Source organism: Mustela lutreola, chromosome 4, assembly GCF_030435805.1.
Source record: "Mustela lutreola isolate mMusLut2 chromosome 4, mMusLut2.pri, whole genome shotgun sequence".
In the NCBI taxonomy this organism is placed as follows: Eukaryota; Metazoa; Chordata; class Mammalia; order Carnivora; family Mustelidae; genus Mustela; species Mustela lutreola.
Genome location: NC_081293.1, coordinates 86,565,204 through 86,589,716, shown reverse-complemented (window position 1 = coordinate 86,589,716; position 24,513 = coordinate 86,565,204). Strand labels below are relative to the sequence as shown.

Sequence of the window (24,513 nt, the reverse complement as noted above, 5' to 3'; positions counted from 1 at the left end):
TCTGCAATTTGTACAGAAAATTTGGGATCTTTTTTTTTTTTTAAACCAGCTTCAGATGGATCAAAAAAACCACCACCTGCCTGGATGCTAGGACTATCTGAAGACTCCAGAAGTCTTTGGAAGATTCCAGAATCCTCCAAAACCCTTCCCCAAATGCGTTCCCTCCTTACAGTTCCTCCCTACAGTTTCGTAAGGGGCTCCTGCTGCAACCACATGATCCTGTTTCTGCAAAGCCTGCCCCGGAGCCTCCTGCTGGGCTTCCCATCATCAAATGAGCCCCTGGGCGATGGACCACAGAGGGCACCGCCGGGGCCTTGCTGGAGGCTGAGTGTGGTGGGAGAAGCCAGTGAGCTCCTCCCTGGGGTACTTCCTAGGACAGGGCTTCACTGAGCACTCACATGGGTAAGTCACTGAGCATTTCTCACCTTGAAGAAAATCAGAAAATTCGGACATGTGGGCAATGAAAGAGTCACACGTTCTGATGTCCTAGGTGCTGACCTTCTCCTCAGAGGCCCTCAAGGCCACGGCCTCGAGGGAGAAAGGAGGAGACATGCCAGCCACACCACTGCACCCCTGACGGACGCACGACCAGCAGCGGCCGAAGCCTGCCACCCACCCTGGGGAAGGGTCAGCGAGGCTGCCCAGGCTCACTGATCCGACGCCCAGGGCTTGCGAAGGTTGTTAAGCCAAAACATGAGGGGGTTCTGCCCTTCAGAAGCTTATAATCCAGCCTAACAATGGGCACTTCAGTTGAGTCCCAAAGGGCCTGGTGTCAAGGACATGATACAAAAATCCTGAAGAAAGTGCAAAGCAGACGAGAAACCAGTGAAGGAAGCCTACGTGGAACTGATTTCGAGCTTCCCAGGTCTCTGTGATGCTCAGCCTTGGCCACACACTGACATCACTTGGGGGGGGGTAATCCTCATGCTTGCCCCACCCCTTCAGGGTTCTGATGTCACTGGTCTGGACTAGGGGAGGGCATGGGCTACTATTTAAATATTTAGAAGTTCCCCCCAGGAGATGTTAATGTGCAGCCATCCACATGATCCTGACAGACAAGAGGAATCTAGAACACTTGGCCCCTGGTGCTAAGTGCCAAAGGAGAAGTCTGAAATGGCCTGTGATTGGGGGATGAGAACCTCATCTCATAACAGCCACTTCACGGGTGTAGCAGGAGTGGAAGGTCAAGTGGCAATGGGGTGGTGGGGGCCACAGAGCTCAGTGTCATTGGTGACAGAAAGTTCTGGAGCTTGTGCGTGAATGCAAGAGAAGACCGGGTCACAGAGGGTAAAGGGTGAAAAAGGCAGGAGAGAATTTAACCTTGTTTTTGTTCTTTAAGAAGAGAAATTTGAAAATATTATTCATCCATAAGAAGGCGGAAATCCCACCATTTGTGACAACATGGATGGACCTTGAGGGCATTATGCTAAGTGAAGTCAGTCAGAGGAAAGCAAATACCGTATGATCTTACATACATAAATCTGAAAAACCAAGCTCATAGATACAAAGAACAGACTGGTGGGTGCTGGGGTGGGGGTGGGGGACATACAAAATGGGTGAGTGGACAAAAGTCACCAACTTCCAGTCATAGATAAGTAAGTCATGGGTTGTAACGTAAGACATGTGACTCTAGTTAACGATACTGTATTGCATACTTGCAAGGTGCTAAGAGAGTAGATCCTAAAAATTCCACCACAAGATAAAAGGTTTGTAACATAATAAAAATACATATGGGGATGCACATTAACTAGACTTATGGAAGGGATCATTTTGTAATATATACACATACTGAATCATTATGAAAGTAATACAAAGTTATAGGTCAATTATAGCTCAACTGTTTGAAAAAGGAGAGAAACTTGAGCTATGTACATACAGGACAGGAAGATCTGGGTAGAAAGAGAGCTTGAAAAACCAGCCAAAGGGACATCCAATTAATCAAAGTCCCACAGAGACAAGGAAGGGTAGTCTAGACCAGAGTACAGGTGTGCTGCTTTTCTTTTGTGTGGAAAAACACGAAAAGAGAACGAACCTTTATTTTTTTAAGACTTGTTTATTTGAGAGAGAGAGGGTGTGTGAGTGCAAGCTTGGGGGTGGGGGAGGCAGAGGGAAAGAGAGAGACCATCTCCAGCAGACTCCATGCTGAGTGTAGAGCCTGGTGCGGGGCTCGATCTCATGACCCTGAGATCACAACCTGAGCCAAAAGCAAGAGTTGGATGCTCAACCGACGGAGCCACCCAGGAGCCCTGGGAACAGACCTTTATTAAGCATTCATTTTGCCAGAGACCAGGCTAGGTAGTTCTAATAAATGGTTTCATTTCATCTTTCCAGCAAACCCACCAGGACTCTTGTGACACAGAAGTTCCTGTGCCTAGAATCCCAGGGATTTAGCTGTTCTGTATTCATGCTATTTCCAAATGTAGAGCTCCCAATGGTCACAAAGCCTCCTTATGAGCCCAGCACAATTTATTATGGCAAGAACTAGCTACATAAACAGTCCAACTTTAAAATAAATAAAACAACTGACAAAAATACAAAATCTTGGTGCCTGTACCAATGGTTTTCTCACATACCTGAGAGCCATGTTGTGGGCGGCCGTTCCCAGAGCTCTCCTCCCCAGGATGCACAGGGCAAAGGACAGGGTCACTAAAGCAGAGTCCTCATCACTGTCCAGGTTCTTGGAGGGCTGGAAGAGCAAGGATGTTAATTCAACTTTCCCAGGGATTCCATCACACAGCGACACAGAGTCATATCTCGGGGGGCTTTGTAAGTCAGCCATTGGGGTCACTTGGTCCCGTAGCGTGATCCAGGGATGGGGGAACTCTCGGACTCCTGAAACACTCTCTCTTGTGGTTGGAGAGGGAAAAAATTGAAATGAGGGAGCTACTTTTGAGAAGCTGTCATTGTCTTTGGTTTCATTCCTAAGAGGCTGTGTTCATCTCTAAGTGTCCTCAGCGCGGGAGCAATAGTGCCCTGAGACCCAACTGCGGGAGTGTTGGACCATCTTGATTGCTAAACAGATTGGTTCCCTAGTCCATGATTCAATACCCTGCATTTTGGTACAGATAATCCTTTTTATATGGAAATCTCAAAAAGCAGCTCTACACAAAGAGGTTTCCAGAGCTTCAAAGCTACGCCAAAGGCTTAAAATTGCACTAACCCTGAGCACAGCATAGAGGGAAACATACCTTTTAAGGCTCCTTTGCTGGAGACAAGGGTATATGGATTCTTCCTTTAAAATTCTGCTTACGTGTTAAACAAACACTTATCCAAACACCAATGTTCTCACTGCTCTATTTGGTCATTGTCTACCATACAGCCTAAGCAGGAATGGACTTTATAAAATGCTCCTCATGTTTCAAATTTAACCCAACGCCTCCAGGCCCGCTTCCCTGACCCACCTCCTGTCTCTTCCGTGCACAGTACTGAATCCATTCAAGATAAACGTTGCAGAAGCTGGCGCGGGTTATCCCCTGGAGACATGGGACGTAGTCATCATCCACGTTAATGTTGAACATGGCAAGGTCACGCTCAATGTAATGCCACTTGGCAAAAGGCTGCAAGGACTTCAGAAGGGATTCGTTTTTGATCCAGGAGAGAAGTTTGGGGGACGTTACCATATAGTAGATTATGCTCTGCAGAGAGAAAGCAAGATTATGAGCCCTTCTAGACATTCTAAAGACAGTTTTTTATTTATTATATCTCATAAAGTCCATCAGTGTCAGGGATTGACATGTGGTGTCACTGTGTTTCCTGCTAGGTTTTTTTAATGAATTTAAAATTCATTTTTTAAATGAATTTTTTAATTCATTTATTTGAGAGAGAGAGAGCGCGCGAGCAAGGATGAGTGGGGAGAGGGGCAGAGGGAGAGGGAGAAACAGACTTCCGGATGAGCAGGGAGCCAGGTGGGGCTCAATCCCAGGACCCTGGCATCACGACCTGAGCAGAAGGCAGAGACTTAATCGACTGAGCCACATAGGCGCCCCTTTCCTGCTAGATGTAATGCATAGAACTCACCTGAGACATTCTAAAATGTCCTCTCTTACGGGTCACTACAGGGATGAGGGAAGTAAGAACAGAACGCTAATGGAATGTGCCAGAACAGAAGTTCCGGGGTGAAGAAGAATGACAGCCAGCCTGATCCTTTCTGAGAGAGACACAAAAGGGCCCTTGGGTTACTGCAGGCTTCCTTGGATGCCCAGCGTGTCTGATCCGGCCGAAAGAGAGGGGGGCAAACCCTCTTCCAGGACCCCAGCCCAGGAGCGTTCAATAAACAAAAACACCAAAGTTCTTATGGAAAGTACTTATGACGAGGCACTGTCGAAACACACATGCACATGTAATGCCGGGTGCCCAGACAGTAGACATCTGCGATGCCTTCCAAAATAACCCGTGTTCTCCCTCCATTAGACACGCCACTTGGGAATTCCAACTGGTGAAAATGCTACCCTCGGGCCTTCTCCTTCTTGTCACAGCTTTATCGAAAGCCATCTTGTAGCTCGTGAATGAATTCATCCTTCAGAAAGGCTAGCTCCCGGCCGGGAGAAGTCCAAGCACAGCAGAGAACGTGAAACTCCAGCTCCAGTATGGGCGCCTCCACGTAGGTGGGAGCATACCCTCCCTACAATCTTCTCTGTGCTCTATTACCACGGGTGAACAGACGTGCTGCTCACAGCACTGAGGCTGGGCTCCCCTCCTCCAGCAGCCACCCCCCACCCCCGAGCCTGGCTCGTATCTCACCTGGAAATCACCAGCGTGGGGGGGGGTACTTGGTGCCAGGAGGCAGTGCTGCATGCTCTCGTGGCCCCAAACCCTTAGCCAATGGCCTTCTCTGATTGTAGACACATGTTCCTCCAAAAGGAGATGACAGACAGGAATGCACACAGCCTGGGCCTGGCCAGGGCATGGGGACTGTCACCTGTGACCGCAGTGGGCAGACACTTCGGGGCAGCCTCCTGCCCTCTCGCCTGCTCTTCCCTCCCCTGGGCTGGGATGTGGAATCTGGAGAATCAAGGTTGGAGGTTGCTAAGGAGGGTCTGGTCTCAGGGTCTGAGGAGTCTGAGCAGGTGACGGGACAGACACACGAGGTCGCCGGATTAGGGCCAAATCACCGCAAAGGCCTGACTCAGCCGTTCTCGGCTGTTGGGACTGCCGGCAGCCTGGACTCTGGGAAGGCCAGCCTGTGGCTCATGACGTGTGGCCTTCCTCTGCGGCATATTCCCTACTAGGCTTCACGGCCCACCCGACCCCAAATGGGGAGAACAGGGGACCCCAAATGACATCTGCGGTTCTCACCATCCCATTTCTGCAGCACTGCACCCAGGACAGCCCTGCTGGCCTGGAGAAGTCCCCTTTGTGTAAGGAAAGAGGGACAGAGAGGGAGGGAAGGTGGCAGAGGCCCAGGAAGCTGAGAGTGGGAGGTGGGGAGGACAGAGCTGCAGCGGAGCCCGAGTCTCTTCGTTATTTTGAGGCTTAAAATGAGCGAGTGTGCACGAAGGACTCAGCGCGAGGCCTGGCGTCTCTGCCTTACCCCCCAGGAGCTGACGCGCGGGGAGGCCACAGTGGTCTGGAGCAGCGCCGAGGCCACGGATGACATCAGGGGCCAGGAGACAGCTGAGTCTACGGTTCTCGAGCCAATCTACTTGCTGGCAGGATAATTTAGAGCCCGTAGGAGGCAGGCAGTACAAGCAGTTGACCCAAAGCTACAAGCAGGAGGGGACCCATGACCGTGGCTAGAGACATGGTGTCTCTGCCGATGGTGACAAAGGCCACGAAGAAACTGGGTCTGCGTGAACATCTGGCTCTAGAAACATCTGGTCTAGTTTTTCCCAGTATGTCCTAATCCATGTACCAGACAGGAACAACAAACAAAACTCAAAGGACGTTTACCTTTTCATCCACTTCTAGGGAGGGAATGGAAATCACCCCTCAGCCGATGAAGTCAGAATAGTGAATGAGGACTTCGAATCCCAGAGGCTAAAACTTCCTCCCCCAGGTCTGGCAAAATCTTGCAGTGTCGACTTCCCAGCACACCCCGTAGCTTGGCTCCCCCTCCTCTGCCCCGGCCCACTCCCCTGCCTCCACCAGGGCATGAGGAGAATCGATTCCTCTCGCCCAGAGAACACAGAACATGCCCAATCCTTGCAAACCATGCCCCGCTTCACTTGACGTAGGCAGAAATTCCGTGAGGGAGACAGAGTCAGTGAACAGTGTGAAATCCTTCAAAATCTGTCAGGATGGAATGGGTACAGCACTAAGTAAACCTGATAAGTGAGGATGGGGAAAATGAGTCGACGACAAGGAACCTGATCCATGTTGAAAGCAAGACCTCTTCTGAATGCGTTCACCGTATCTGTCCTCCAGCAGGGATTCTCCCGGCTCCTCATTTTAATTGTAGATCGACCTGTTCTATCAGACCATTGCCCTGTGCACATTCTAGGAGAGGGGCCCTGGCAGGAAGCCCCGCGTGTCCGGGTTTCATGCTCCCCATTCTGCAAGGTAAGCGATAAGCCCCTCTCCTTTCTGGAAGGCCTGGACGGGAACAATGGCAGCGGGAAAACCCAGCCCTCGTGGAAAGCTGATTTCTTGACTGCAAAGAGGGTTTTGAACACTAATAAACCAAGGGGAGGCGGAGGAGGCACCAGGGAAAACCTCCAGTCATCAGGAAGGAAATGATTTCAAATATATTCATAGAGGGTGGCGGAACTGACCCAGTTTATTAGGAGATTAAAAAAAAAAATCCTTTTGTGTAATGGAATGATTCCAAGCTTTTCTTCCTTCTTGATTTGCCTGCCCAATAAAAATAATAATAGTCATGACACAAAGAAAGAAACTGAGCTCTTGAAACTTGAAGCAGCCCAGCACGACAAAGGTCATTTTGTTCACCACGTAACCAAGGCTATAGAAGAAGACACTCATTAGTTTTTACCCTAAAATGCTGCTTCTCCTGCCGCTCAGCACTCCTGACACTTTCTTTAACTAACTCCACGGGGTGATAAGACCAGGTTCTGAGCTACCCCTCACCAAAGAGCGGGCAAGCCCTGAGTGCCGTATTTAGAGAAAGCCTCACAGGAACAGTCCCGTCAGTGGTGACGTGAATTAAACAGGACGTGCCAGGAGGCCCCATCTGCCCCCAAGTCTCAGCCCCTCCTGAGCACCGATTCAGAATTTAAGAGAAATCTGTTTCTATGGAGCACAAATATGTCTGTAGTCGCTCCCAAGCCTCATTGTGTATTAAATCACTTAGGAGGGTAATTTAAAAATACAGGTGCTAGGGCCCCTCCCCAGGCCCAGGGAATCGGAATTTCGGGGCAGGACGTGCAAATCCATAATTAGCAGCGTATTCAGGGAGTGGGATGCCACGAGGCTGCCCCCGGCTCATGAGGAGACCCCACAAGGGAATGCACCATGGCTCTGTGCGCCTCACCCACCCCACCTGAAACTCTCATGTTGGCATCAGCCCCCTTTTTTGGAAAACAGAGCTAAGGATATTGTTCTCCCACAAACTAAATACTACCTGGCAGATTCCAAGGGTGGCCGGGGCTCCTTCAGCCTCGCCATTTGCATATTATCCTGGACTTGTTTCTCAGATTGCAAATTGCCATTTTAGAAAACATACAGGAGGGCACCTGGGTGGCTCAATGGGTTAAGCTGTTGCCTTCGGCTCAGGTTATGATCTCAGGGTCCTGGGATCGAGCCCCGAATCGGGCTCTCTGCTCAGCAGGGAGCCTGCTTCCCCCCACACCCCGCCTGCCTCTCTGCCTACCTGCGATCTCTTTCTCTCTGTCAAGTAAATAAATAAAATCTTAAAATCTTAAAAAAAAAATGCAAGGAATTGGGAGACATTCACTTACTAGTGCACGGGAGGGATGTATTAAGAAGCAGGCCCCAGGGGGTGCCCCCAAGGCCTCTGGAAAAGCCAAGAGGGTAAACCCAGAAAAAGTATATCCTTCCTTCTCCCTCACCCTTGGTGACTTACTTTGTGGCCGCCCACGTGCCTGGCTCATGGGAAGGCCGTCTCTGGGGGGGTCCCGGTTCACAGAGATGTGGCTCAGTAGTGAACCCCATTCTCAACACGAAGAACTACAGCGGGCAGCTCAGACTGTCACCAACATCTGAATCCCATCTGTGTAGACTGCTGTGGCCCAGACCCAGGACCACGTTACCTTTGTTCATTTAGTCCAAAAAAATGCCCTGGACACCGCCCTATGCAAGTCATCACACTGAACCCCGGGGACCCAGAGAGGAGTCGGGCACGTGCGGCTCCTGTGCTGAGGGAGCTGCTACAGGGTGAGTAGGAGAGATTTCAGAGCATGGCCCCAGGGGAACTTGTGTGCAGGGAGGCGGTGGGGGGAGCTGGAGGACTACTGGCTGGGTGGGGGCAGGGACCACAGGGAATGTGTGTGCACAGGCGGGGGTGGAGGGGATGGGGCAGAGTGGAAACCGCCGCAAACAACACGGGGGCTCTGGGCAGTTTCTGTCTGGGTTCCAGGCTGCCCAGAATGCACATTCCCCACCCCGCTCAGCTGACATGGACAAGCTTCTAACCACAGGATACAACAGGGACCTACTGTGGCAGCTGCCAGGAGCCTTTCTCGGGGACCACAGGTGCATGCCTGTGGATCTCCTTTCCATCCTTTTAAGCTTCCATCTAGGAACACGAAGTTTCCAAAGTGGTGCAGCAGGTGGCAGAAGGAACCCAGGTGCCTAGGACTTCCCAGCACAGAGCTGCCACCCCCTTCCTCGTTCACTTGCGAGACAGACAGACCTCACAGGAGCGTACCACGGCTCTTTCAGGACCCACTGCCAAATCCAGGATTGGCTCTGGAAGAAAACGTCTTGCAGCCTAGTTCATAAGGCCGAGGGAGCAAACTGTGGGGTCAGGAGGCAGGAGCTCACCGCTCCCCGATCTGCTTTCCAAATCTCCCCCCGCGTATATAAGGCTGGGCGAAACACCGACGGTTTGGGTGAGGTAGGATGAAACTTGTGCATCAAGGTGGTGACCACGAGCCACTGACCCCGTCTTACAGAGTCTGTGCAGGAGAGCATGTCATGAACATTTCTCATTGCAACTGCCTGGGGATGTGATAATTAACGAGTTACTTAACCTTCTGACTTTTTGCAACCTGTCCTCGATTTCCTGTAAACTTTAGCCGTACTGGTGCACGCAAGGGACCCTCCTAAGTAGCTATTCCAAGTCTCAAAATGTCTTCCTTTCCAATTGGTGGAAACCCCTGAAGCTCCAGGCCCCCGTGTTCTCTTTCAGTTTTGCATTTCCTCATCTCTGCCGGAACCCCTCTTTCAGCCTCAGTGGGCGGGCATCTGAGATGGCAGACAGATGAGCGTCCCCGTGGGAAAAGGCATTAAGATGTGGACCCCTCCGAGGCCAGGCTCCAGGGCTCCCGCAGGCAAAGTGCTCCCACAGAGCAGGAGCCAATGCAAAGACCTCCTCAGCCTTGGCTGCTCCCATCTGTCCCTCCCCCTTTGGAAAACGCCGATGCCCCCCTGGCCCTCCACACCCTCGCTCAAAGCTCACACTCGTTCTCTGGGAGACTCAGTTGCAAACGGACATTTTCTGAGGTTGGAGCGGTGGTGCAGACGTGGATACTGAGCTACAGGCAAAGGATGCTCTTGTCTCCACCCAAGTGAGGAAGAAAGGCTGTCGTAACTAATCCTAACTAATCCTAACTGGGCCATTTCACTCTACTTTTGGGGTTTTCCTATTAAGCTTATAAAACCATTCTGGTTCTAGAGTGGAAATGGCTGAGCATCTAAATCAATACTTGGGACACATAACCACGGAGGCCTGGAGATGTCTGGACGCTGCCATTTATAATTGCCCCCTCACCAAGACCCGGCTCAGTTAGAACAGACAAAACAGATCCGGGTAAAAAAAGGAACTCCCTGTGAATGTCCAGACTTAGACAGTGACTCAAGCCAAGAACCCCAAGCAAAACCAAAGCCCTAGAGGATTTTTTGCAAAACCAGTGGTTCCCAAAACTAGCGGGTGCTCCGATTCAGAAGATAAGGGGAAGCTTCAGAATCCAGCTTTTTGCAAAACATCTCAGGACCCCCTTGACCCAGCCCAGAACTATTCCTCAGACAAGCGCCCGGGGCCCAAGGCAGCAATACCTTGATGTAGTAGCGAATGAGGATCCTCCGGAGGTCGAACACCTGCAGCATGGTGGCTGCGCTGTTGTCTACGATGCTGTAGCCCTCTAGGATGTACTGAGTCCGTGTGATCTCCCAGGTGAGCCAGCGGAGGTGAAAGGCAGCGTTGCAGGACAGCAGGTGTGGCAGGTGGCCGGGCTGGCAGCAACAGCAGCCTCTGTCCTCCTCATCGCCTTCCATGATGGCCTCGACCTCCCTCTGCTGGCAGTAGGTTCCTAGCAGAGGACAGACAGGATGGAAGTTATACAAGGAGTCATTGGGTCACGTCGGTTCAGAATGGACTTTCCCCTTGGCCTCCGTTAGAGGGGAAGATGCTGGAGAAATTCTGGGAATCAGTGTTTAATTCTTTAATTCCCACATGAGTCGCAAAGCTCGTCATCATTAATTCCTTTCTTCATTCGTATTCATTCTGATGGCCATCTCCTCCCCATTTTGTGTGTGTGTGTTAGAGGAGACAGGTTTCATGATGCTCAAGACACCAACAGCTGAAATGTGGGACGGTTATGTCCTTGAGTTCCCCTTCCCAGAAACGCACAGGTCGCAGCTGAGCGCGTAAGAGGTTACGTAAAGGTGGCAGGTGGAGATGTCTGAGAGTGTGTAGGAGCCTGCTCAAGAATTTTCAGGAAGAAAGGCTTCCTCCTTGCTGCTTTCCCTGGAAGAACTCCATTGCCCAACTCTGCGGGCACACCACGCATGCTACCCAACCTCGAAAGTCACCTCATCTCGCGTGACTGAGGGCGGCATGTGGGGGGCCCCAGGTACACTACCAAAGGAGTTCATTCCCCAAACAGGAGACGATTATGGGTGTCAACCACGTCTGAAGAAGAGACAGCCTATCTTCCTCAACATCTCTGTCAATGATTTGAAGGGAAGCACACACAGTATGCCCATGACATGGTTCCTGGTACCACCTGCAAGGCAGAGCAGGGACCTAAAGTCATCTCTGCAGATGGGAGGGAGGACTGAAGGTGACCTCCTGAAAGTTAATCGAATACATGAAGTAGCGCATCTAGTTTCAAAAAACCAGCCACACGGTTTGTGGATATCTAGTAGCGCATTTAACAAACACTTCAGTCGATCGTATGTATGAACCAGAAGTAGGAAAAGAGAAAGATCCTACGCGGAATGGGTTAAGAAACCCTTGGATGTTTTTAGCTTAGGAGAAATGGAGTCTGATTTCTGTCGGAGGAGATCATGCTGGCTGCTGTTCAGAGAATGGGCTGGAGAGGAATGAGGGGTGGGAGCTGTGGCATTGGGGAGGCTGCTAGCTAACACAGATGAGACAGCGGTGATTTGGACAAAGACCGTTGGGAGAGGCAGGGAGAAGTGATTGGGTTCTGGACCTCTCTGAAGGTAGCCTGATAGGATTTGTGAAACAATTTGGATATGAGATGTTGAAAAGATAGACAAAGAGTGGTGTGAGGGGTTCTAACCTGAGTAAGGTGAAAAGTGAAATTATGCTTCACAGAAGAGGTAAGATTGCAGGGGTGGGGTAGGGGGAGTGGCCTCTGGGTGGGCAAATGGAAAGACAGGGAATTTTCTTTTGTCTATGTGAAATTTTAGCTGTTCACTATTAATCAAAATAGAGATGTGGGCAGTTGGATGAAGAAATACGGAGTTCAAGGGAAAGGTTCTGGCAGAGATTCATAACATCTGAGAGAATTATCAGGAAAGAGGGGCTGTTTAAAATAACCTGCGGAGAGGGGAGAGGTCTGAGAGCTAAGCTCTGAGCATTCCATTCAGAGGCTGGGAGCGTGAGGTGCTACCAAAAAAACGACTGAATAGAAGTGGCCTGTGAGGTCAGAAGAAAACCAGAACATAGCAAAAGCAAGTTAACAAAGAAAATAAAGAGTTTCAAGGAAGAGAGAACATCAGCTATGCTAAATGATGCTTAGAGGTCAAATTACAAGAGGAATTAACTGTTAGATTTGACAATACGGAGGCGAATGATAATCTTTACAAGAGGTTTCGGTGTCATGACGGGTGGGGGAGGGGATGGCCACTTGAGCGAACTCAAAACAGTGGGAGAGAAAAAAGCAAAGGCAGTTAGTGCAGGCAACACTTCTGAGGAGTTTAAAAATATGACTTTATTATATTTTTTACACGTATGTCGGATCGCTTGCTATTGTCCCAGAGATCACTGGTTTCTGTTTATTTTCTTTAAACTTTTTATTATTTGCATCAGTTTGAACAGTTTCTATTGCCTTGTCTTCAAGTCCACTGATCTTTTCTTTTATCCTCTAAATGTTTCACCTCAGACATTACATTTTATTCACTTTTAGAATTTCTCTTTTTTCCTGCTGGTAGTCTCCATCGGATCATTCATTATGATCATTTTTCCTCTGACTTCCTAACAATATTAATAACTCTTTGCAACTTGTTTTCTTTTCCCTTCAACATCTTTGGCTGTGTTTCTATTTATTGTTTTCTTTTCCTGGGATCACTTTTTTTGGCTTCTTTTCATATCTAGAAACTTATATTACACGCTGGATACTCTTGATGCTCTAGTATTGACCGTCTGGACTTTTCTGTTATGTTCTGTTAAGTCGTTAGTTTGTTTGCACATCCGCTTGATTCTTCTGAAACTTCTACTTAATCTTGAGAGTGTCTAGAGTAGACCTCTAGCGCAACGATATCTCTACTCCTGCAGCTTGGTCTTTCCAGGATCCTGGTTGAATTCCTGGGATGTTCGACAAGGTTTCTCCACTGCATGACTGGAAGTGCTACACCTCGGCTCTGTTCGACCTCTATATCCCCCAGTGAGCTCACACCTCCAGTGAGCTCACACTTCTCCAGTTACTATTCTCTGCCACGACTCGCCTCCAACATTTAGCAGGTGAACATTTATCCAATCACTAACGAGGATCCCTGTACAGATCTCTGCAGGACCTTCTCTGTGAAATTTGCTCTTATCCACTCCTCTGACCTACAAAGTCCAGCTGTATTGGCGGTCCAGAACTCTAATTCTGCCTCGCTAGCTCAGTCCGAGAACTGTATTTTGTTTGGATGCTGCCTCCCCCTTCTACACATAAGAAAGGGCCTCCAGGAGGAGAGCAAGGGTAATGTTAGGGAGATTTCTTTGTATCTTCTTTCTCTCAGTTGACTGAATATATCTTTTTTCCCCAGTTTTATAATTGTTTATGGCAAGAAGGATAATCCAGGACCAGTTAGTCAGTCATGGCTGAAAGGGCAACTCTCTGGATCCTTCGACATGTCTTCTGGGACAATTCAAACATGAGAACTCCCCCTACATCCATTTCCATACCATTCACTTCTTCCAGGACCCCACAGTGCCTGGTACTTAGTGGGTGCTAACATCCCCTCAGGTGAGATGCCTGAATGAATGAATGACTGAATAATGAATAAATGAAAGACAGAAGTGAATCCCGATCACTGTATGCACAGTATTGAGAAAATAAATGCTCAGCAGATAACATTATGCATGTGGCAGGTAAAGCCAGTGTCAGTACTAAGCTTCCCTACAGTATGAATGAGATGGTCCTAATGGGTCAGAGATGGAAAACGACTATCTTCAAATAATAACGTACCCACGGAATGGTTAGGAAAATGGGCAATGAGATGCGAGTTGACCAGGAAGGGGGACGAAGCAGGTTCTGTAACGCAAAGTGTAACAGTGAAGAGCTGATCCCAGATCTTGGGACTCCATTTGTCTTTCCCCAAGACTTAACTGCTTTTGGGTCTTGGCTGAAAACACTCTTTTTAAAAACATTTCCAGGATCTCTTAGCTCATCTGCAATATCAAACTGGTAGAGATGTATATAAATACATCCATGAACTATAAACAGTGAGTAAGTCCGACTGCACGTTCTGGGCCTTCCAGAGTGAGCAACGACCACGGTGTCCTAACCAATTGCCCACCGGGCCCCTAGGACTGCGGGCACTAGACTCTGGGGGTGGGAGATATCTCGTCCCACCAAACAGCACACTGACCACCCTGGAAACTCCCTTTCCATGAAGAAGTGAGACTGTTCTTAGGCTACACAAGGAGGAAGCAGAGAGGAGGATTTTCACCTCGAATAGGTTAGCAAAACTGGTTAAATGCCATGTCCTCCCAGATCTGCATTTCTTTACAATTTCTCTCTCTATGAGGGGCTGGATGTCAGGGTTGGTTTTCTCTCCCCTTACATCAAACAAACTGGAGTGTGTGTGTGTGTGTGTGTCACAGTGCAATGCAGAGTTTAGATTCCCACCACGTGAACGAGGTAAGTAAAACCACACACCATGAGGAATGACACCTATGAAAGGACAGGTGGGGACACAGTGCGCCATGAAGGACCGCCATCCACAGAGACCTCGTAACTGCTGCAGGCTTTTAATAAACACTCAGTTAAGGTAGGTCCCAGCACCTTCTCTTAGGAAACACCTTTTGTTCCTTTTAAAGGATCATACTGTAAAAGAAGAGGAAACTAAAAGACCCAGTCTCTTCCATACGTGCACTAATTTGCTGCTCACGGGCAAGTCAGGACCCCAGTCTTCTCGGAGAGGCTCATGCGGTTCAGAGCACGTCCCCTCCAAAGGGAGCACCGGAGGCCAACTGTCCCTACACTGTGACCTCTTGCACCATCCGTGTCAATGAATGACGAGCAAGCTGGCTGTTTCACTCTGCGTTTCCATTGAAACCGACTCCTGGCATCTTTTCTGTCGCAGTGTTCTCATGATCTAAGTCAGCAGGCCACAGGAAGGCATTCAGTAAATAATTTTTGAATTATTTTGACAGTGTCCTAGGGTCTTAGTTTTGATAGACAAGAATGCCCAGTTAAAACAGCAGGAATTAATGTTTTGAACTGAAAATATATCTAGTAGATCCCAGATGTCTTGCCACACAGGATATATATATCCATTTCCTGAGTGTGGCCACAGTGTGGGGCAGCCATTCCTGCCCAAAGACACTTTTTGCCTCTCTTCGCTGGTTCCCCAGACAGCAAGCACTGCTCCCCTTTAAGTGCTGTCTGCTGTATCTACCAGCGACAGGCTGGGTCTGACTTATTTATTCACACTTATTTCCCAAAAGGAATGAAGTCAATTTAAGAAGACATACACGGTACAATGGCAAATGATACAATTTAGGTAAAAAGGGGGATAAGAAAAAATAGACAAAGCCAGAATGATGTCGAGGGACCCTAACTGCATTCTGTGATACCCTATCTATTTACTAAAGGTGGGCCACAGATCACACCGGGGCTTTCTAGAAGCCAATGTACAAAGAGAATGTGAATAGTTTCTTGTGTCTCTAAGACAACAACAAAATAATTCCTTGCAAGGGTCACAGCTATTTCTGGCAAAGACACCAGAAAGATAATATTCCCAGGACCCTAATAAAAGGAATATTTCGGAACACAGTGAACACCGTCCTTAACGGCATTGCCCAGAAAGTACAAACACCAGCTTCAGTGAGCTGTTCTAATACGGCCCAAGAGCCATAAAGAAAAATCATAAAATCACCTCTATGGGTGGCCAAAGAGTTCAGCCTTAAGGATGTGGTTCTCGTGTCTCCCAAGGGCAGATGTCAGGGACTCTTGGGGACAGGAGAACTTCATCCTTTTGAGGAAATCCTTGCGATGGACCGTTTCTCTCCACCCAGTTCTGACAATTATTGTGTACTGAGTGGCAGTGGATTTTACTGTGTCCCCCCCAACAAGCCCAGAAATGTAGATATTCTGTGTAGCTGGTGAGAGCAAGGACCCTGCCCTCATTGTCAGCCTGACCAGAGGTAGAGCCGACATTCTCTTGGAAACGTCTGGAAGCCAAAGCGAACGGTTGCCTGAACAGAAGGTCCCGTAACCAAAACTCAACCCGAAGCCGTCCTCCAGTCCATTCCAGACAGCCTCATGGGGGAAGGGCCATCCAGGCTGGGAAGGCCGGCCCAAGGAGAGAGGACTTGGGGAAGGGAAGTCAGCCGCTTCCCCTGAGGGGAAGCGATGGGAATGGGGATTAGGGAACGGCTGTTCACCAAGAGGTCAGAAAACATTAAGGAGATGTCTGGCCATTATGTGACAGGGGACTTCAAAGGGAAGCATTAAAAATGGTTCCCTGCGGGGAGACAAACCATAAGTGACTCTTAATCTCACAAAACAAACTGAGGGTTGCTGGGGGGAGGGGGTTTGGGAGAAGGGGGTGGGATTATGGACATTGGGGAGGGTATGTGCTTTGGTGAGTGCTGTGAAGTGTGTAAACCTGGTGATTCACAGACCTGTACCCCTGGGGATAAAAATATATGTTTATAAAAAATAAAAATTAAAAAAAAAAAAAAAGGTTCCCTGCAGCCAGAAGGCTTCCCTGATAGAAAATGTCAGCTTGCAGTACGATTTTCCGGTGAGAACACGCAGGAGGAAGCCTAAATGCATGACATATTGTACAGATCGGGCCTCTCGACCCTACAACTTTCCTTACCTGACGCATGTACTTTGAGAAACACCACTCAGGTGTCCCGAAGTGTCTAACGGGATTCCACAGAAAACCCCATGTGTTGTCCCTACTGCATGCAGCGCTCTCCAGGAACAGCGTTTCAAAGCGACTTCACTGGACATTGATCTGAGCTGCGCTTCCGTACGGTCACTGCCTTCATGGGCCCAGCGTGCCAGACACTGGGCTAGAGTTTTACAGATGCCGAGCAACAAGGCCACCAGGAGGGGACTGACAGGAGAGAACCAGTCCCTGGCCACGGAGTGCACCATAATTAGACAAAGATCTGATTTAGCCTGTGCGTTTCAAGCTGCCAGGGGGACTCAGAGACACACACTTGGGGATGCGTGTGGATTTTATAAATGGTATTCTCTCTTTGGGTCACAGTTAAGATCCTTTCTGAATTGCCATGGCCACTAAGGAGGAGGCCACCAGATACGGTCAAAGCTAAGCTCAGAGCAGTTCACTTCCATGAACATCTGGACCTTACACGTGCATGTTACATGTGTGTGACAGAGCTCGGGCCCAGCCAGCTGGAGAAATGCCGCATCCCCCAACAGTGAGCTTCTCATGTGGTGCCAGACACATAATGATAGACATGCTAACGGGGGAAATCTAAACCAGCATTGTCTCCTGCTAACGGGTGATATCAAGGGGCTGTTAAGTGACCGGGCAAAATAATATCAGAGAAGACTTCTTAAGGTTTTTGAATTATGGTCAATTTCAGGAAAGACACAGTGCAATTTGCCTACCCCACTCCCCCCCCCGACCCCCGCCCTGCAAACCTCCTCTATAGTTTTAAAGTCACAGAGATGCCTTTCTCTGGCCCCCCTCAGCCCCACTGCTTCTTGGGGACAATGCTGGTCATCTATCCCCAGCTTCCTGCCCTGGGAGAAACTCTCTGTATCCGCTAGCCTTCACCAGATTTAATTTCTGGGAAGAAATAATTATTCTAACAAAAATAAATATTTATATGCAAAACTATCCTATTACACATCCCGTCTCTTGCCAGCTACACATCCATCGGATAAGCACCGCCTTGAAATTAATCCGAACTTAATGATGGAGAAAAAGATGGCCAGGAATGTGTGCGACACAACGGAGGTCAGGAGCCGAAGTGAGTCAAGGGGTAGGACTGGTCTCCTGAGACACTGAATGAGTTTAGTTCTTTATTATTTTACTGGATAGTTTCTCCTCTAGTCCCAGGTTCCAGGCCTTCAGCAGCATTGGACTTGGGCACCTTTTAAGTATCACGGGGAGAATCTGGAAGTGTATCAGGCCAGTGTGCAATAGGAGGAAAATATGTTGGGATAATTTATACATGTTTGATTCTGTGGGCCCAGCAGAGATTTTTATTGTAACTGTTTTATATTCTGAGGAGACTCAATTTGTTTTAAGACATACCCACATGAATAAAAATTCTCTTGTGCTCTGTTCAGCAAGCAGGATTTTAAATGTGGTGAAACGCCTTCCAGTGAGACAGCATTGTTTTTTCTCAGAGAATTTGTATTTCAAAACTTCATCTTTTTGTGTAATTTTTTAAAAAAGATTTTATTTATTTATTTGACACAGAGAGAGAGAGATCACAAGTAGGCAGAGAGGCAGGCAGGGGGCGGGGGGAAGTAGGCTTCCTGCTCAGCGGAGCGTCCAATCCGGGGCTTGATCTCAGGACCCTGAGATCATGACCTGAGCCAAAGGCAGAGGCTTAACCCACTCAGCCAGCCTCCCAGGCGCCCCTCTATTTGTGTAATATTAATCAACTTGAAAACTGGTGTCTCAGATAGCATCTCACTTCTCACACACCTTAACCTGCTTATGCCGGCGTAATTTCTCCTTTCATAAATGAGGACTCCAGGTCTCAAAAGTGACTTCTCTGGTAGAAGGGTCTGATCTTTTGGATTTAAAGTCAGTTTCTCCCCCTTATCATACACTGTCTAGTAAGACTTCACAAATTATAAGCAGAAGTTCTCTGAATCTACTTTCTTCTACCAGTCCATAGACGAAAATGAAATGAACCAAGTCACTTTGTATACAGAGTAATTTATATTGGGCAAATTTGAAGCACAAGTATAAGAAACAATGAAATATATAATAATTATATGTTGATATTTATATGTGAGTACTATGGTTTTTCTCCTCTTCCGGCCCCACTCACAGATGAGAAAACCAACACACTCAACTTTATACGCAAGAGTCAGATTCTTTCTCATTCGTATTTAATTCCAAGTTGTCTTATTTTACTTTTCTCCAACAAACTTATTCTTGGGTGTTGTTAAAATAGGCAGATTCTGTGAATGTTCAACAGGAAAGCCCCTTTCCTTCCCACACTGCCTATCTAGACAAGCGTGGCTTTGTCTCTCTTACTGACGTGTCACACAATTTGAAATGAAGAAGATTATGTGTGTAGGATTTCTGAATGGAGAACCTATTATTTTATGGGTGAACTTTGGACCCAAGGGATTTAACTGCTTACTTGAGCCGTGTAGACATAGGAACTCAGGACTCGCTAATGACCTGAATGCTGTCATAGAGAAGAAAGAATTCTAGATAGTTTCAAGATTAGTGGGAAGCTATGGCTCTCCATGGACTCGCCTGTTAGGCAAAAGGTTTGGGTTAGATTAACTTGAGATAAGATTAGTGACACAGATATATTAAAAATGTCCCCACAGGCCGGTGATTATGGGGTGTTAGCCAAATTCGGAGATAGCTGAGAACATTCCACACAAACAGGCACATAAATCCCATTTTTTGATGTTTTCCAGATCCACCGGTAATGTATGGCTACATCCTGATAACTGTGCTTAGCTTCCCACACTCATTATGCAAGAGCCTTCCAGGTTTCACAGTTGCTCAGGCAGCTGATCATTCAAGAAACTGAGCTGCTATCAGTGGTGACGCCATCTTAAGATTTAAGAGTACGTCCGGTTAAATTTCTGAGTTTCAACAACCAGAGAGATTATTTTAAAAAATGGTTACTTATTCTTTCCTTCCCCTTCCTTTTCCCTTCCTTCCTTCCTTCCTACTTTCCTTTCTTTCTTCCTTCCTTCCTCCTTCCCTCCCCCCACTCCAAGAAAGTGTGGCATACTGCAAAGGTCATGGACTTTGGGGACCTCCACATCCATATGCTTACCTCTCCTCCACTACTGGGGACTGTGAAGCCTGGAGCAACTTACTGAATCTCATTCCCCCAATTTCTTTATGTCTCAGATAGGAATAATAACATCTGCTCACTTATAATAACTCACAGCTATTATAGGGAATATTCTAGAATATTCTAAGAACTATAATTGAAGTGCTTAGTATGGTAACCTGGCAAAGAACTGATGCTCAGGAAACCTTACATAGGTTCTGCTTTCTCCCTCAACCAGTATTTACGGGGCATCCTACATGAGTCAGTCAACACACCAGGAGAGGGACATGAATAAGACAAGGGGTCTCAGCCTTTGAGAGCCTCCCAGTCTAACAGCAAGAGTATTTCACAGCCTTCAGAAATAAAGAACTGCATCTATAAGCTTTGCAGGAATACTGAAAATAAGCTTTGGTTTTAAAATTATGAATTGTGATTTTATTATCAAGAAACCTTTATTGACCACCTACCACATGTGGCCACATGACCAACACCATGGCCACATCCTGATCCCCAAGATTCATGATATAGATACAACAAACAAAACAAACCATAATTTTCTTCATGACTTTGTTCTAAATAAGAGGACAAAGTAATCTCTATTGGTTGTGGTTTCTTGTTTGCACTACTGTTACGAGCAAACACTGGAGGTATTTGATCCCATGGAAATGTATATATAAAACATAAAATATATATACAAATACAGTATCGTTCATCCTAAAGAAGTACTGAGAAAAGAATAAATCGACAGGAAACGAGAGTTAGACAACTAATAGAAAAGGTGAATGTCCACATAACATTGTGCATTTCTGACACGGGGTTCCAAAACGCCACTTGATCAAATGACTCCTTAAGATTTCCTAAGCCCTCCCCTAAGAAGATTTCTGGAAAACTGATCTTGCTATGATAAAAACGTAGTGGTCCCGTCTGTATTAATGAGGCTAATGGAAGCTGCATGCGTAACTAAAGCCCATCTCAGCAGCCCCAGAACTTCCCTGCGTGTGGCCCTGCTGCGTGTGACCCTGCTGCGTGTGACCCGGCCTTAGATGATAGGATCCGCTTCATCACCCTGGAGAGAACACTGCTTTATGGCAGTTCACGTCATCTGCCAAGGGGAGCCCAGGACCCCCTATAGCGTCATTTCCATAGCACTGGATAAACCACGTTTTCTGACCCAAATTTAACCCGACTTCCACCCAGGCCATAAACTCTTGAGATCCTTTCACCGTGCCATCAGAGACTCATGATCCATTCCTCAACTTACTGGCACGTTCTCCTCCTCTCCTTGGTGCCCTTTTGGAAAGCTGCCTCTCCCTGTCCCTTCTGCAGCTCTCTGGAGTGGGGCTCATTGTTTTCCCACACAACTCGGGTGCCCCGGTCAGAGGAGGTTGGAATATGTCCTCTTGCTTCTCAGGGATGCTCTCAGGCCATTCTCTCTGTCTACTTATAATAACTCACAGTTACCATACTCACTGCACCATTCTCCCTTGTTGCCTCCTTCCAGGGCCTTCTAGGTAATTCCAAGTCCATGGAGATTCTGGCCCAGGATCACTGGCACTCTCCAGCATACCTCTGGCCACCTCTCTTGGAGATTTCAGGATCCACAGAGATGCTCCTTCCAGCATCCTGAGCCCCGACTCCCACTCATCTAATGATCTCATCTTCCACTCAACCTCAGCCATTCATCTCCATGGCCAAGACCCTAAGCTGTGATTACCAAAGACTGTGTCCCCCTGTGAGTGTTAGTTTCAAAGCTACTGCTCTCCAGCAACCACCTCCTGTCTTTCTAGCTCATTTCCTCTAACACTACAACTTCAACAATGCTGACGTACATTTCCTGGATCCAGAAAGCCCACCACCAGGTCCTGTTCCTCACCTCTCTCATACCCTTACTTCCCCCAACCCCAGGTGGCATTCCATGGCTGGCCATTGCTGTCATCATCACACCCTTGCACACGCTGTCAGTTCCCTTGTCCTTGGTTTACCTTATGGCACTCAGTCAACTCGGTCTCAATCCTGCTTAAGGCTAGCTTTGCCATTCTCTACCTGCACCCATGAGGCTGCATGTGGCTTAGGGAGAAACACGAGCAACCTTAACATGTCTTCCTTTAAAATCATGATACCTAACCTCTTGTGGCCTCTTCATACTGGCCAACTGGATTGCCGCCACTCCATCTATTCTTCCATCCTCACACACATCTCTTAACTGCATCTGGGCTATATGTTCCCCCTCCTCTCCTGTTACTGTCAATGAGCTACTATGGATTCCATTCTCCCAGCCCTTGGGATTCTATCACTCGCCATCACAGCAAGCCTCCTCTTCCCTTTGCCTGAAATCCTTCCACTCTGCTTCACTGCCCAGGCCCATCATCATCTGATGCACTGATGCTCTGGGGTGCTGACCTTCCCTGTGTGGCACCGTATTAGCAGGAAGTTCACAGCCATGGTCTCAAGACTGGGATGTCCACCAATAACACCTACTCCCTCTGAGAAAATTATACTTCAAGTCCAGCAGAGAGGACACATTTAACTTTCCTGCAACTGCATCATATGGTGGAAGTACTTTATACCTCCTGACCTGATGGCTTGTTGAGCTGGAAATACACTAGGAACTTAGAGATCACTCATCCAATGATGAGTCCAGAATCTGAGAGGTCAAGTCACCTGTGATGCTCTGTTAAGTAGCTTGATATCTTAAATACCTTTTGGTTGCCTTTTTTTTTGGGGGGGGGGGGCTACTAGAAAAATAATGTGGAACTTCTGAAAGGATGTGCCAGTGACTGAAGGCATTTTACCCAGTTACTTAGTGTTTGCAAACTAAATAAGCATTACAATACAAATACAAACAAATATCCAAAAGGAGAAAGGAAGGAAGAAGGTAAAATGGTAATATAGAAAGAGAAATTCTGGTTAAGAGCTAGAGAGTCACGTGGGTTTGCCTAGTTTCAGCACTAAGTAGCTGTGAGCCTGCCTAGTTCCAGCACTAACTAGCTGTGAGCCTGCAGAACGTATTCACCTCCTGGCTCCTCACTTTCCCATGTGTTAACTGGGAGGAAGTGATGGGACTGTGGCGGTTCTGACCATAGGTGTCATCTTCACAGGCTGGTGCTCTCTCCTTAGCTCGGAGTTCACATTCATGTCATAAGAGACTCCCTCCAGTGCCTCTTACTTTTGGCTCCTACTCTTGGTTCTCTCCCTCTTTATTTCAAGTATTTTCAAGTAGCCTGACTTCTCTTGTTCACAGCACCCTGAGTCCTCAATCATCTCCCCTTCTAACAGGAATGGATGAACCCATCAGCCTGGGTCACCTGGATGATTAAAGGAGAACAGAAATGGATTGAACAGATAGTCAACCCTTGCTTTTCCATGTTTCTATATCCACCTACAGTGATGGTTAAATGGACTTAAAATCCAATAGATTTCATTTCTTTTGAAAAACCTTGAACTCGGTGCCCCTCACACTGTGGACCTTCTAAAGTGTGTTATCTGTTACCTTGACTTTGATTTAAAGCCAATGCTTAATCTGTCAAGTCTTGAATGGTTTCCTGAGAGGCTCCTTGGTGAGGCAGATGCAAGTAATACTCATAAACCCAAGAGCAGCAAAGGTACCACAATCCCATTTCTTTAACAAATATAGAATTTATTTCTATTCTGGGATGTGTGAGCCAAAAGGAGTAGGACAGAAAAATGCAGCTTCCTTATTTGTATTCTTGGTTTGAACTGGTTTCAATTGTTCCCTACAGTACCAGCCAACAGAAAAAAAAAAAAAAATATATATATATATGTCATGGACCTTAATCATTTTCTGAGCTATCCAGGATCTAAATCTCTACAGCATATTTGGAAAATTACCCAGAAGCCAAACCAGCCAACTGTTCATGAACTTTTTACTTTTATTCTTTCTCCTGGGTACTCAGCTAGACAACATCTTCTAGCTTCTCTTACAGCCAGCTATGTCGTTTCTAAACAATAGAATAGAAGAATAGATGATATATTACAGGTACAGTCCTGTCCCAAAGCAACCTTTTAGGCAAGTCTCCACTCCCTGCCACCTTGATGCTAAAGCTCAGAGTGACCTCAAAAGCAACGTGTAGGGACTAAGCAAAGCTTCTGTTGGCCAGGACCCTTGACGGTATGGAAGGGAACCATCCCCGACCTCCACCACTCTTCTCACTGATCAGATTCTATGTGAGTACAAAAATAAGCCTCTGTTGTGCTAGTCATGGAGATTTGAGACTTAGCCATGACAGCAGCTAGGATGACTTCAACCAATGTACTCATATGGTGAGTCCTGGGAAGAGGCAGTGGTCATCTCCTGCTCTGGGAACTGAGAATTGTGTTTGGGAAAGATACCCTCTTTCCCAGCCTCCCTTGCATCTAGAGCATAGGCATGTGGTCTCTGCTTCATCCATGAGCTGCACCCCAGACTTTGACTAATGTGCTGGTGACAAAAAGAAGCAGGTGCTTGGGACGTATTCTGTAAGGGGGGGTGGTGGTGGTGGCAGCAGAGGCTCTTCATCCAGATTCAGGGGGTAGCAGGGGCAGCAGCAGCATCCAGGATCACGGTGTCAATAAAGTGAGGGCAGTGCCCATGTCCCCCCTCCTCCCTGCCAAGATGTGACCGCTTCATGGTATCAGTGCTACGGCATGATTTTAGACATAGCTCTTGACTTAGAATCACTAAGCCTGCTTTTCCAGCCTTCTCAGAAAGTCTGTGCCCTGTGCAATGTCTTCCAATAAACCCTCCTCCTGGTTAAGTTCATTAGAGTTGATTTCTGCTGCTTGCAATTAAA

At 47.6% G+C, this 24,513-nt stretch overlaps 1 protein-coding gene across 2 annotated transcripts in view; it reads right to left on the bottom strand.

The window, feature by feature from the left end:
- PCNX2 (pecanex 2) overlaps positions 1-24,513 on the bottom strand; it is a 289,378-nt gene that overhangs the window by 23,297 nt on the left and 241,568 nt on the right. For both annotated transcript variants that reach the window (XM_059170439.1, XM_059170438.1), the window contains exons 26-28: positions 10,132-10,385; positions 3,402-3,635; positions 2,574-2,686 (exon numbers count right to left, since the gene is read on the bottom strand). In XM_059170439.1, coding sequence (XP_059026422.1) covers positions 2,574-2,686; positions 3,402-3,635; positions 10,132-10,385 — 601 coding nt within the window. The remainder of the gene's footprint in view (positions 1-2,573; positions 2,687-3,401; positions 3,636-10,131; positions 10,386-24,513) is intronic.